Source organism: Takifugu flavidus, chromosome 17, assembly GCF_003711565.1.
Source record: "Takifugu flavidus isolate HTHZ2018 chromosome 17, ASM371156v2, whole genome shotgun sequence".
NCBI classification, from domain to species: Eukaryota; Metazoa; Chordata; class Actinopteri; order Tetraodontiformes; family Tetraodontidae; genus Takifugu; species Takifugu flavidus.
This window is the reverse complement of record NC_079536.1, coordinates 1,286,510-1,299,638: the sequence shown is the minus strand read 5'-3', so window position 1 is coordinate 1,299,638 and position 13,129 is coordinate 1,286,510. Positions and strand designations below refer to the sequence as shown.

General features: G+C 44.5%; 2 protein-coding genes across 7 annotated transcripts; both read right to left on the bottom strand.

The window, feature by feature from the left end:
- Window positions 1-452: 452 nt before the first annotated feature.
- LOC130513840 (pyruvate dehydrogenase E1 component subunit alpha, mitochondrial-like) lies at window positions 453-5,737 on the bottom strand. 4 transcript variants are annotated; one of them, XM_057012993.1, is made up of 13 exons: window positions 5,561-5,737; window positions 4,630-4,650; window positions 4,122-4,280; window positions 3,269-3,334; window positions 3,020-3,193; window positions 2,807-2,933; window positions 2,636-2,727; window positions 2,468-2,560; window positions 2,229-2,384; window positions 1,863-1,934; window positions 1,690-1,757; window positions 1,475-1,583; window positions 453-1,204 (listed from the first exon to the last, which is right to left on the bottom strand). In XM_057012993.1, exons 1-13 carry the CDS (start codon window positions 5,618-5,620, stop codon window positions 1,040-1,042), a joined length of 1,362 nt encoding a protein of 453 aa, XP_056868973.1. In that variant the 5' UTR covers window positions 5,621-5,737; the 3' UTR covers window positions 453-1,039. The 4 variants fall into 4 exon arrangements, with proteins under 4 accessions (XP_056868973.1, XP_056868974.1, XP_056868975.1 ...); XM_057012994.1 differs by having other exon boundaries at window positions 4,188-4,280; window positions 5,561-5,734; XM_057012995.1 differs by lacking the exon at window positions 4,122-4,280 and having other exon boundaries at window positions 5,561-5,733.
- A 143-nt stretch (window positions 5,738-5,880) lies between these two features.
- Window positions 5,881-12,236, bottom strand: acot9.1 (acyl-CoA thioesterase 9, tandem duplicate 1). Of its 3 annotated transcripts, XM_057012997.1 has the most exons (16): window positions 12,079-12,236; window positions 11,478-11,572; window positions 10,935-10,961; window positions 10,353-10,398; window positions 10,098-10,268; window positions 9,978-10,015; window positions 9,818-9,901; window positions 9,638-9,741; window positions 9,181-9,254; window positions 8,787-8,854; window positions 8,079-8,190; window positions 7,687-7,777; window positions 7,520-7,605; window positions 7,345-7,432; window positions 6,635-6,785; window positions 5,881-6,448 (listed from the first exon to the last, which is right to left on the bottom strand). In XM_057012997.1, the coding sequence occupies exons 1-16, from the start codon at window positions 12,090-12,092 to the stop codon at window positions 6,393-6,395; spliced, it is 1,305 nt and encodes a 434-aa protein (XP_056868977.1). In that variant the 5' UTR covers window positions 12,093-12,236; the 3' UTR covers window positions 5,881-6,392. The 3 variants fall into 3 exon arrangements, with proteins under 3 accessions (XP_056868977.1, XP_056868978.1, XP_056868979.1); XM_057012998.1 differs by lacking the exon at window positions 10,935-10,961; XM_057012999.1 differs by lacking the exons at window positions 10,935-10,961; window positions 11,478-11,572; window positions 12,079-12,236 and adding an exon at window positions 10,751-10,915.
- Between the last annotated feature and the right edge of the window lie 893 nt (window positions 12,237-13,129).

Here is a 13,129-nt window from a genome sequence, read left to right as displayed (position 1 = left end):
GTTTTTTTCAATAGCTTAATAGTGATGGTCGAAAATCTTAAGCCAAATACAAAAGCTTTTTACTGAACTGATCTTTGATGGCTGGTATTTGTTGGACTGAAACACTTTGTAAATGTCGTTTTGAATTAAATTCATTTAAAAGAAATTCATTTTTGAGGCCTTAGATAACATAACTAAAGTAACCCTACAGCGACACCTAGTGGCCACTGGTGGAACTCCAGTCCTTGGGTGATGGTTTAGCTTTGTTTTTCAGTTTAGGTTTAAGGTACCAGACTTGAGTTATAACAAAGAATGTTCAAATATCCTTAAGGTGCATTAAAAATGAAACTAGTTTACTTTAAATAATGACCTGGAAAAAGATTTCCTCAATTGAAATGACAAAATCTCCATCGTATATGTAAAAATGACACCTATAACTGATTTAAGGGAGATAAACTAAAGTTCCTTTGAGGTTATGTAGAGTAATTTGGATGATTTATTTAAAATTCATGCATGTAGACAATACAAGCTTTTATGATACAGAATGTCTGAAGGTTTAGTGTTAATGAAATCAGAACAGTAAATAAATTAAACATTTTTCCTTTAACAAAAGCTTAATAGAAACTGATGTAATCAAGTTGGATCCTCTCAGAATTTATTGTGTCTATTGGCAAAGAAATGCGATTTGCAAAAGTCTCTTTGTTATGTTAATGTTCCATCACTCAGAATAATTAAAAATTAGATTGTAAATGAAGTTCATTGGTTCTGAAGCCGTAAAAGAGAAAAAAAAAACTCTCTCCTGGATTCCACATGAGCAGCAACAAGAAATAATATATTAACATTTGAATCTGCTAATTTCCCGATGTAACGTTAAAGACATTTGTGCGTTTTGTACCATTTAAACATCTCCAGCAGACAAGACAAGGTAACAACGGGATAAAAACACATTTCTATTTACTACATAAATAACACTGACAGGTTTCTGGTCCTGTTAAGGTGCAGAATGTTGATCTAGACTCAAGGATCAATCGGTCGAGCGAGGTCGGGGTAGAGATCAGGCTTAGCTGACGGACTTGAGGGCAGCCCAGGGGTGCGTCCCTCGGACCTCCAGGGGAGGGTTGTTGTGGAAGATGTGGTTACAGAGGTCCTCCAGTGGGGGCTCAGGGTCCGACGTGGAGAACTGGGTCGCCTCCTCCACCTCTTTACGGATGGAGATATCAATTTCCTGTCAAATCAGAAAGAGGATTTTTGTTGACGACAGGTTTTTAATCTTTCTGCAGCACTTTGACAACAGTTCTGCGGAGTTAATCGGTTCAGAGATGATGCTATAGTTTCATTAAATTCTGGGTTTATACCGACTTCAAATCAAAGCTCCTTTGACTTCCTGTTTTGGGCAAACGAAGGCGGAGCTTCTAGTATTCCAGCTGCAGCCTCACTGATGTCACGTCACCAGAGCCGATAGACTTGAACTGGTGGCGTCTGCGTGTGCCGGTACCTTCAACTCCTCCACAGATGCCATGTTGTTGTCCAGCATGCGATCCTTCAGCATGGAAATGGGGTCGCTCTTACTGCGCACTTCCTGAATCTCGTCACGAGTGCGGTAGCTGCAGGAAGTTGCATCAGAGTAAACACGACTCGTCTCGCTGAGGAGTTGATCTCATGTCATTTCCGTACTGGATCAGTATTCTGGACTCCGTTAACGTTACCCACCTGACACCCGGGTCACTCATGCTGTGTCCATGGTAACGATAGGTCTGCAGTTCCATGATGATGGGGCCCTGAAAGGAAAGACCGTCGTTTCCACTCCGGTTTAAACTCACTTTCACATTGATAACGTGTCGTTTGACCTGTGAATCAGGAAACTGTCAGACTTTTTTACTTACTTTTCCCGACCTGCAGTGTTCTGCAGCAAACTTTGTCGCCTCTCGGACACACAGCACATCCATCCCGTCCACCTGTGAGACCGAGACAAGCGGAGGCTTTAACGCTGCTCCTAAACAGATCACTAATCCGCCCTCACGGGTCCACAGCCCAGCAGAGGATGAATCCAGCTTGTTTGCAGTATCATACAAGAGCACCAAACAGCTGGATGGATGCTCACACCTGCAACTGCCAGGACAGGCTCCGCCTCTTCCTGTTATAGTCTCGGTTCTTACAGGCCAGCTGCAGCGCACGGCAGAGACGCCCTGCAGCTTCTGCCCAAAACCTCAGCCGCCACCTACAGACAGACCACAACGCTCGTGTCTCACCCTGATCCCTGGGATGAAGTCTCCTCTCTTGTAGTAGTCGGTGCTGGCGGACGCCCTCTCCACGGACGTCCCCATGCCGTATTTGTTGTTCTCACAGATAAAAATGCACGGCAGCTTCCACAGCGCAGCCATGTTGAAGGACTCGAACAGCTGGCCCTGATTGGATCCAAGAAATGATGTCATTCATAGGTTTACAGTTCTAATCACATTATGCGTTAGATCTAAATTTGGGCCTTTACCTGGTTGGCTGCGCCATCTCCATATAGTGTGACGCACACCTGATTGTTACCTTGGTACTGGCAGGCCAGAGCAATTCCAGCTCCCAAAGGAACCTGGAAAAATCACAGTTTAGATCCATTTCAGAGAGTTAACAGGTTCAGGGTCGCATGTGTCAGAGATGTGTTTACCTGAGCTCCCACGATGCCGTTGCCTCCGTAGAAATGTGGAGCGTACATGTGCATAGACCCTCCTTTGCCTTTGGCCACGCCTCCTTTACGACCTGAGGAGGAAACGAGGCGTGAAGGTGCAGCAGGAAGAGCCTGTTCCTCCACAGGGTTTGGAAATTCCTCCCGTCTCACCTGTCAGCTCAGCCATGATCTCTTTGATGGACACGCCACGGGTGAAGGTGTATCCGTGGGCCCGGTAGGCGGTGATCAGGTGGTCGGTCGGCGTGATCGCGGCCTCGATGCCTGCTGCGCAAGCTTCCTGCAAAACAGGAGGAGGCGGGAATCAAGTGATGTCCTGAAATGAAACCTTGGAGCTGCACATAGATGCTCAGAGAATCCTCTCACCTGTCCGTCATACAGGTGACAGAAGCCTCTGATGATCTTCTGCTTGTACAGCTGATCCGCTTTGAGCTCCATACGTCGAATCGTCTGCATGACGCGGTAATACTGGAGGCCCTGCTCCCGCGTAAGCTCCGCCTTCTCCGGGGGGCCATCCTCTAAACGGTGCAGGTCGCATTTCTGCCAACAAAGAGGGACCGCGCCCTGTGGGAAAGCTCTCCTTCCCTTCCCGCTTTGATTTCAAATATCCCCTACCTTGATGTCGAGGGTGACCTGAGGGGTGAAGTCGGTAAAGGAGCGGGAAACGACGACTCTGGCGCCCTGCAGGACACAGCAGAAAACAAGGCGTGAGGCCCAAGGCTGAAGGTGGACGCTGCCTTCAGGAGGAGGTCGTGGCCACAGGAGGGTTCCACCAGGACCTACAGCTCAATAACAAGGGGGGGCAGGAGTGGATTGATCTGTCAACGGCTGATTGGATGAACAGTTTCATCAATGATACAGTGTTTACAGGATTTAGGTGTTTTTGTTTCCTGTGCACCAGTAATTAAGAGACAGAAGCCCATAGGATGAAAGGTGAGAAATGGTGATGGAGTTTCCCCTCTTGGCAAACGTAGTCTGGCTGGGACTAAAGCTACGCTCACATTCTCAGCCCAACAGGACTTTGCAGCTCCAATCAGTCATCACTTTAGGTTCTACATCAATGTTCTATTATGCAGTCCTGGAATTTGAACGCTAGCAGTCAGGTTCAATTTGCACTGCGAGTCTGAACACGACCAGGCAGCGGCACCGATATAAAGAGGCTTTTTCATGGTCAGAATCGTCATTCTTTAACAAGTCTCAGCTACTCGGGTGCATCACACACAGCTGTTTTCTACCAACCCCTCCAAACCGGCTGACTTGTTTTTGTTCACCTATAGAACATGCATAGACCTGCACATGCGTGTGGTTTCACAGATCTTCACGTTAGTCAGGCAGATAAAAACGAAAACCTAAAATAATCAGAAGTGAATAATGCAGATTATAAGGTGAAGGTGGCTGGAGAGACAAGACTGAGTTCCCCACTTCCGTTAGTGATCAAGCAGACAGAGGAGGCTACACAGGTGCTTACTGGTCTGTCTAGCTGGCAGGCGTGGTTGCTAACTAACTTGCCAGCCGATGTGGACTTAGTACTGACTGGAGGAGGCTTAGGAGGTTGCCGCTGAGTGTGAGCCAGGGCAGGCGCCACCGGTGACGTCAGATTGACGTATTCTGACAGGTCAATCAGCAACTGGGGAACACAGGAGCCAACGAGTGAGACCAGAGAAGAGCCGGAAGGACCAGCTCATGAGGCCCAAACAGCAACTACATGAAACATGGATGGAAACACACAGGATGAGGTCACCTAAGGAGGCTAAAAATGGGAAAAACGTGGGAAGAACATGGAGGCAACAGCCCAACAGTGTCTACAATTACTATTCTGACGTTTCAAGATTTCAGCTTTCACATTTGTCGAATCAATGTAAAAAAAAAGCGACTGTCTGTGAAAAACATAGTTCCCTGATTTATGAGGACTTGTTAAATTTTAAAACAAATTTTCTATTCCTAAATAAAAACAAGCAGAGGGACAAGCTGCTTACCTCAGACACTGTTTGGGCTCCCTATGGGTCAGACCAGGGGTTGAGGAGGTGGGAGAGGAGGGAGAAAAGCAAGACATAAGTGGGGATTGCTGTGTATTCATATGCAAGAGAGAGAAAGTGGATAATTAGGGAGCGGAAGCCGAAGGGGAGAACCACAGGTTTTTAAACAGCAGAGTTCCTACAGTTGCATTTGTGTCCTATTCCAGTCAGAACGCTGTTAAACTACAATTAGTGTCAATTACTAAACAAAAATCAGTGTAAAAATGGTGGAAACACTTTTTAAGGGACAATGGTATTTTTCATACTCCTGCGACTGGCTTTGTTTACTAGTTTTGGTAGGTTTAGTAATCTGAAGTTACTTCAAGTTAAGTTTAAGTTACTTTTACGGCTCCATTTTAGAAGACAGAAGTAATAACTGCTGAATTTTACCTAATTATTCACATGACTGTAGGATCTTTGCTGCAACTGAGACACAAAAAGCTCAATGCTAATGCTAACGCCATGAGGCAGGCCAGACAAATGAAGTGCAACTAAAAACGACCTGTAATTCTATTAATCAAATGTTGCTTCCCCTCTAGTCCAGGATTAATCAAATGGTTATTATATTATTGTTCTTGGAGAAGAAAAATATAGTACAAGTCCTTCAATTGCCGGATAAATGTATAGAATTCAATAATCTGTTAACGAAGGCTGTTCTTGGAAAGTACGTTAAAATCATTGGAAAAACCGAGGACGCTTCGCAACGAGAAGTCTTCCTATTTGAAAGTAGTGTAAAGGCACAAACGCCATTAAACCATACATGTTTCTACTACATGAGGGTTACAGAGAAACGGTGAAGCTAGCTCACGCACAAGGTCAGGACCATAACAAACCAGGGCAGGCAAACGGCTAGCATTACCACAACCGCAGCCTCCAGCCCCCAAACACTCACCACATTCCTGCCTGTGATCCTACAAAGTGCGTTTGAGATAATGGTTAACATACTTTGCATGCTACAGACGAAGACCTAACTCTTAAGAGATTAGCTCAGCTGCACTTTATCCGCGGCGGTAACTGTTGGTGTTCGTGTTTAAACCTTCCCCGCAACTTCCGGCGGGGAAAGAAACAATAGTTCCGACCTGAATTTTATGGCTGCGGAAGTCTTGATTCACACAGATTGTCACAGTTGTCACTGTTATGTCATTAAGAAAAGTATTATTCTGGAAAGCGTTTAATTTCATTGGCAAAGTAAAAGCATTCCATTTTATTGGGTTTAATTTTTGAGAGTGCTTTAATAATCAAATAAATGGAAGCATGTGACACTTAATTAAAGCAAAAGTCTTAAGATCAATAAAAAAATATTGCACTTGTATACAATATAAGCCAGCACAATCAAACACCTTTCCCTATTTAAGCATTCTGACACATTCAGCGTAAAGGCCAAATTCAGATAGAGTTCTGTGCGTATAAGAGGCATCAGTGAATATATTTAAGAGTAAAGTAATGTATCATCATGCATAAATACTAAAGGTAAAGACAAGTGCAGGGAGGTTCAGGAAGTTGTAAATCCTCATTGATCTTTTAGCTAGGTGTCAAAGTCTTCAGATACAGTTATGAGATTAAAAAAGAGCAGAATGAAGGTAACATACCCAGGCCTCCATGTAATGAGTGTGTAAACTGACGAGGGAGTGATTATAAAAGAAAATTCCTGTACACATTGAACCTCAGCACATATAAACTCTGTTTTTGATAAGTAAAGGCTCCAGGCACTGGACATGTTGCATTCAGTGTCCCACAGTCTGGTTAAAGTGCCTCTTTCCATCCAGGTACAACATTGATTCTGTCAGACAACACAAAAACACAAAAAAGTCAAATCATGTCCACAAATATATTTGAGAGAGACGAGGCACAGGTGAGCCATTCATCATCATCATCATCATCATCATCATCATCATCATCCAGATCTTGAATATTTATTTCAGCCAAACCAAAGATGACGATTGGGAGGGATGTTTTGCATGTTTACCTCCATACGTCTTTGGGATGATGTTGGGGACGTCACGGTCGGACACGAAGGTGTAATGGAAGACGTTGGTAGTCTTGTGCTGGCGTGTCAGAGGGTCAAAAACCTCACTGTGAACTCTGACCTGGATGTACTTCCCTTCGGTGTAACACACCTGAAAAAACAGACACAGGGATCTTCACCTGATCCTTTTTGAGAAATCCACTTAGATTTAGACTCATTTACTGGAGCCGCACTCATGCCAACATGGAAACTGAAGAGTAATGTTTCAATGCTGCTCTATCAGAGGTGAACTAACAGGGGAGACGTTAAAGACACAATGATTTGCTTTAAAATCAACACCAAACTGTGGCAAGTGATCCTGCACCTTCTTTCCTGCTCAAAAAAAAACAGAAAAAGGTTCTTATTTTTAATAATAAATGTCAGGACAGAGCAACTCATTTGTTCCTCTTTGCTTCACCACATACCATTTAAAAAGGTTAAGGGTCACATCAATATCAAATTTCTGCCAAAAGGTTCAAGTTTAAACATAAACCCCATTTAATATGGCGTATCAATTGTTTTAAGGCTTTTAAATACAGGATTTATAGCTATTTTTTAAGTAATAAAATGGAACTAAATGTTTTTACTGTTCTGTTGTCATCACAGAAGCTGCCAAATGCTCCGACATGTTCATTTCCCTGCATCTTCAGCCATCAGCGACTGATTCTGACCTGGGACGACAGCAGCAGCAGCGAGCCAATCTCCACAGGCTTCTGGAAGAGGATGTCATCAACAGCCACCAGGCGGGGCCGGCACCCTCTGCAGCAGGAGACAATAACCGGGTATTTAGGGACGGACGAGATGTTCTGACCCACCCTCGTGTGCCCGCTCGTCAGCATCTCTCACCCGAAGGCGCAGGCGTTGGCCCAGCCCAACTCGTACGCTTTCCTCATCAAAAAACCGCCAAAGATGCGGTTGAAGATGTTTCTCTCCTGGGTCGTACAATCAGGGGAAAACATGAGAGTTTAATTTTTAAAATCTTCACCCCCCCACCACCCCCCGAGTGTTGTCACCTGCGGGTGGCAGATCTCCAGCCCCTTAAGTTTGGCATCTTCCATCCAGACGGAGTTTGGAGGCAAAACTCGGCTGCGGAAACTGACGGTTCTGGAGAAACCAACAAAAAAACCCTATAAGCCACATTTCTCCTGTGGTTCAGAGGAGAACAGTCTGGAGGAGCACGGGTTGGAGCCCTAACAGGACAGAACAGCTTAAGCTATCATGTACAGTGTTCTGGCGTCTCTGGGATGGCGCTATAATGATGGATGTTATGGTAACTTTAGTTCTACCAAGTTCAGAAACAGAAACACTGACGCTTACTGAACAAAAACCTGCCAGTCAAAAGAAAAGCAGCCTCAGTTCCCAAAATACTGGCGCAAATATCAGCAAACACCAGTGTTGGTCATACTTAGTGTCCAGTGTGTTGAGGAACAGACTGTGCACGATCTTTCTCTCCTCGTCGGTTGGCGCCACCTTCAGCAGGGAAGCGGTGCTGAGCTCCACGCGGCGCAGCTTGTTAGCTAGAGATCATGAAGCAAAACAAACAGCCGTTTGAATGATGTGCAAACACATCACAAACCCGGGGGAGCAGGCGCGTTTCCCACAGCAGGAAGTTCGGCGTAATTCTGCGGAGCCGGATGTTGGCGCACGTCTCCCAAACAAGAACCACCCCCAAAGGGCTATATATAGGAACCTTTATGGGCCTAACTGGGCTCCTGCTCTATGGTAGGTACAGGTAGCCCTGAAAAACTCCTGGATGGTGGTATGAAGCCGGATGGGATCCGCTGCCTCCTACAGGAGCACACAGACCCGAGCCATGTTCACCTCATCCTCATCTCACGATTTGTGCTTTGGCAGCTTGGCCAGGGGAAATCAGGCTGAAACTGTTGCACAACGATTACACAGAAACTCATGATGTCACCAAGGGGTCTGACCCCAGACCCTCGAGAGGGCCAAGGTTCCTGCCCCCAGCCGTAACCAGGAACTCCCACGGTGGAAACAAGCCTTTAGTTTAGCAGTTCTGTAGGTTCACACGGCGAGTTTCTGATTTTTTATTCTGTTTCGTACTCCATTAGTACCATTTCTCTGAACTTATCTGGACCCTGCCTCGTCCTACCTTCTCCTTCCTGGAAGAGTTTCTCCTCCTCAGGTCCGTCTGGTCTCAGTGGATTTACAAACGCTGCCCTGGGGAGAAGACAAAGTTATGACTGGAACAGAATTCAGTATAAGAATGTAATCAAGTCCAGGAAATGAAGTTGTTGTAAATCTGGACTCTTAAATATTAAATATTAGTTTTCCTCGTTAAGACTTCGATAGACTGATGGAGAGCAGAATTACATCATTGTTCGTAAATGAAATAAAAGCTCAGTGGTGCCTGGAAAATCACACTTTTCTTTTAAATCAATATTTATACTTTTATGATCAGGAGTTTTAGCAGTTAAAACATTTTAGCTGCATTTTCCCCAGAACCCATCTAATCTGAATCAAAGGTTCCAAACTGGGAGTCCTACCTCTTGTTTTCTGGATCTCGGGCCACCATGACAAACGTAGCATCCAGAACCGGAGCATAAGCGCCATCGCGGTACTGAAACCAGCCACATTTATTGTTTTTGGGGAGATTTGGACTGCGTCCGTCAAAGTGTAACAATGACTAAAATAATTTATGTGAAATCAGAATTAGAATAATCAATCCTCAGATAAAAGTCACAACTTCAGACATTTGCCACTTTTTCTGGTTAATTACTTTTAATTTCTCAAGATTTTCTTTATTTTTCTATTGTAGCACTTTATACTGTCCATGTTTCTTTGGAACGTAGTTTGTATTTATTTTAGTCTTCATTTACATATCTTTCTCTACCCTTCTTCCTTATTTTAATACTGAGCTGCTGTGCAAACAGCTCCCAGCAGGATTAAATTGATGTAATCCGACACCTAAAAGTCCCCCCAACATTTGGACCAAGCACGTACCTGCGACATGTGCATCTTTGCTTCAATAGAGGTTTTGCCCACCCAGGTCACATGACCAGTGAACTTGACATCACAGTCAGGATAGATGACATGATGCCTCATATCTGATGGAGAAAGCAAAGCGCATTTGTTTAAAGCTTCTTTTGTTGGACAAAAACCGTTCAAGCCAACTGTGGTTACCGATTTTGTCGACCAGTGCGGTGACGATGGACAGGGGAGACCTCTTCAGCGCCGTGTTAAAGGTGTGGGAGTAGGAGATGAGAACTGGGGACGGAGGGGAAAGTGTGTGTTCATGTGGGAAATTTCCTGTTTGGTTCTAACAAATATCTGGAATGGAAACCTGCTAAACTGTCCAAGTCCTCCAAGATTCTGCCAAATCTAAAAAAGAAAAGATCCAAGGAGACGTTGGAGACTGTGGAGAACAGGAGTCAGACGTCTGTCCGTGCACACCCACACTTACCTGACGGTGTTGTGGAAAGTCAGGTATTTTTCTCGGAGCTGCGCCTCAGAGCCCAGCGGCAGGTGGACCTCCAGGTAGCTGTCCTTCATCCCCTTGGGGGGAAGATCGCCTTGCGATTTGGCCAACATGGAGGACAGCGAGCCGCGCTCCGCCATGGCCTGCTGATGGTCGCTGCGGAGGATGTATTCATCACAACAGAGCACCGTTCATTAAGTAAAAACTGAATGTCTGTGTATTCCTGTGATGTTTCAGTACCTCCAGTTGGTAGAAGCTCCCACAATTTCTCTTAGCCTGTTTCTGACTGAAAAGAGCCAAAACAAAGCATTCAGAACGTGCGTTTACACCGTGTTTGAGAGGAGTGTTTCCCCAAAGCAACACTGACCCTGTTTCACTGTGTGTTTACAGCTGGAGCCTTCAGGGTAACCACCAAACACAATATAATGGCACCAAATGTTCTATATCTGATTTTTAGAGTAAAATATTCCTGTTTCAGGTTACCGAGGCCCAAACTGTCAGACATGTGGAAGCAAAGGCACAGGAAGCAGCAGAATGGAGACAAGGATCACATGAGAACCAGCTGTGCAAGAGAGTGAAGAATAAGAGGAGTGTTAACTGGCAGATAAGGTTGAGCTTTCCATCTACTCCACACCTACCAAGATGCAGAAAGGGCGCCACGTAAAAGCTGCTGTGCATGAAACAAGGAAACAAAGTGGCTTTAAACAGGAGCGTAAACGTTCAGCTGGACCGTGACATGCAGCAGGGATTAATGTGCGCCAGCTCCTACAGGTTTAGGTCGGCTCGGAATGGTAGAAGTTGTCTTGGTTTACCAACACACACCATTTGAAACATGTAAAAGTGGATCTCCTGTGGAGAAATAAAAACGGTTCAGAGTAAGGTTGGATGAAACTCCAATAAATATCTTATAATCAGTTTAGATGCCGTTAAAATAAAAAAACATAACTAATTCTGTGTTGCACCACACACTTTTAAAATGAAACCCAGTCTTTGAAGAGGAGGCTGCAGCGGATGAACACATGAGACAGAAGCACCAAGTGTTTACATTGAACTCCTTTGTTCATTTAGAGAGAATGAATGAAATATCGCTACACAAATGAAGCCCAGTTCAACTCGGAAGAATCTGGATCTCAGCCACCTCCCGAGAGTAAATGTAGAAAATGACTCTCTGAATAAAATAAACTCTTCACCCTCCAAAACAGCATCAATATAAAAGCAGTTTTCTCTACAAGTCTTTAGATACTCATGTAACTGAAGTGATGAAATAAAGGGATGGTTAAAAGAATGACTGGTGTAAAGCGATGCCGTATAGCGTGGAGCAACACGACCTGAGTTATTGGTCGAACAGGAATCCTCTAATCCTACCTTCAGTCATGTCTGGAGCCCGGCCCTGCTTCGTCACCTCTCCCATGCAGAGAGTTCTGGACAGGAAGCGCTCAGCTGACCGCAGCAGCAGCACCCTGCAGGGACAAGAGGTCAAATGTGAGGTGACAGGTAGCCGAACCGCCCAATCCTAATGATCCTAATTAATCTTGATCATTTGGTTTCACGTTGGCTGCAGACGTGTCCAGGTCTCAACAACCCCCACACCTTCAGATACCTCACAGGAACATTTAACACTTCCTTTGTATTGTCTTTCATCGTAATCAATCAAACGTGAAGGGGGACCAAACTTTTAAGTTTGAAGGAGCAACAAGATACTTTTTAAAGGTGCCTGTGTAGATTTGTTAGCACCACTAGTAAGACGCTTATAAAAACAATGACTGATCGCCCTGAGAGCAAGCTAACAGTTGGTAGGTGGACCAAATGTAGTTGTTCACCTTGTACGAAAGAAAAATGGGTAAAATACAAGAAGGACTTTGAAGTTAACTTAGCTAGCTATACTCCATTAAGCTCACGTTTAGTTGGGGTTTTTTTCACCCTCGGTAACAGAGCAACACTCGGTGGTGTTTTTAATCACACTGACCTTGAAGAGAGCATTTTGGTGTCAAGGCTGCTTTAATCTTGGTGGTCCAGGCAGCTAAAATTGGGTAAATTCCTCCCTTGAAAGGAGTGAATGGAGAGACAGAAGGGGACTTCCGGTATCGCCTTAGACCACACCCCCGACCGATGACGTCACACGCATGCCTTCATGGTTTAATATTTTACTGATTTGACCAAATAGTTGTATTTACAGGCAGTAGTGTTCTTTTGCTGCGACAGTTGTTTTGTTACAGAGAGATTAGAGATACGCCGTTAAAAACACGCCCACTACGTTTACCACAAATGATTGCTGAAAAATCCGCAAAAAATCTTTTATTTTTTGTGCTAATCACCGTGAGATCAGCACGCTTTAGCTTTTCTAACAGTTGCGTAATGCCCCAGCTTCGAAAATGTGCGACCAGGATTATAAACGGAAGATGTCACCCGTGTTCTGGGGTCTGATAAATGTGAACACCTGTGGATTAATGCAGATACTTTAGACAGTTGTCATGCAACTGTGGAAATTTCTATTCAAGGATCAGTCATCAGAGTGTGGCTACAGAAGAACTAGCAAGAATAGCTCAGGTTTCTTTAATAACTGAAAGTCAACAATGGGTGAAACGTCGTAAACAATAGACGTTCCGTTGCAGTCACCTGTCGTTTCTTACATGAATTGTTAAAAACCTTTAGGTCCCTTTGAAATGTTCAAACATATCTCCAGCGATTCTACGGGTGCCTGCGGGCGGTGGAAAATTCCATTTCCATTTCACATGCCTGAAATGTAAATGTGATAAACAAAGGCTCATGGGTTGTTTTTCACTTGCTCTCCGGAACACAACGGCGTTGTGATTAGAATAGAAACAAACATTCAAAGTCAATATTGAATATTATAATTCTCAAAAGCATTTTGAAACATCCTTTCCAAAAAAAAAGCATTTTGCAGCACAAAAACAAAGTGGATCTCCGTGGTTGACCCAGATATCACAGAGCGTCGCTGATTGGCCAGAAACCCGAACGCTGCGTGGACCGACCAATCACAGCCCGGCTCTGATCTC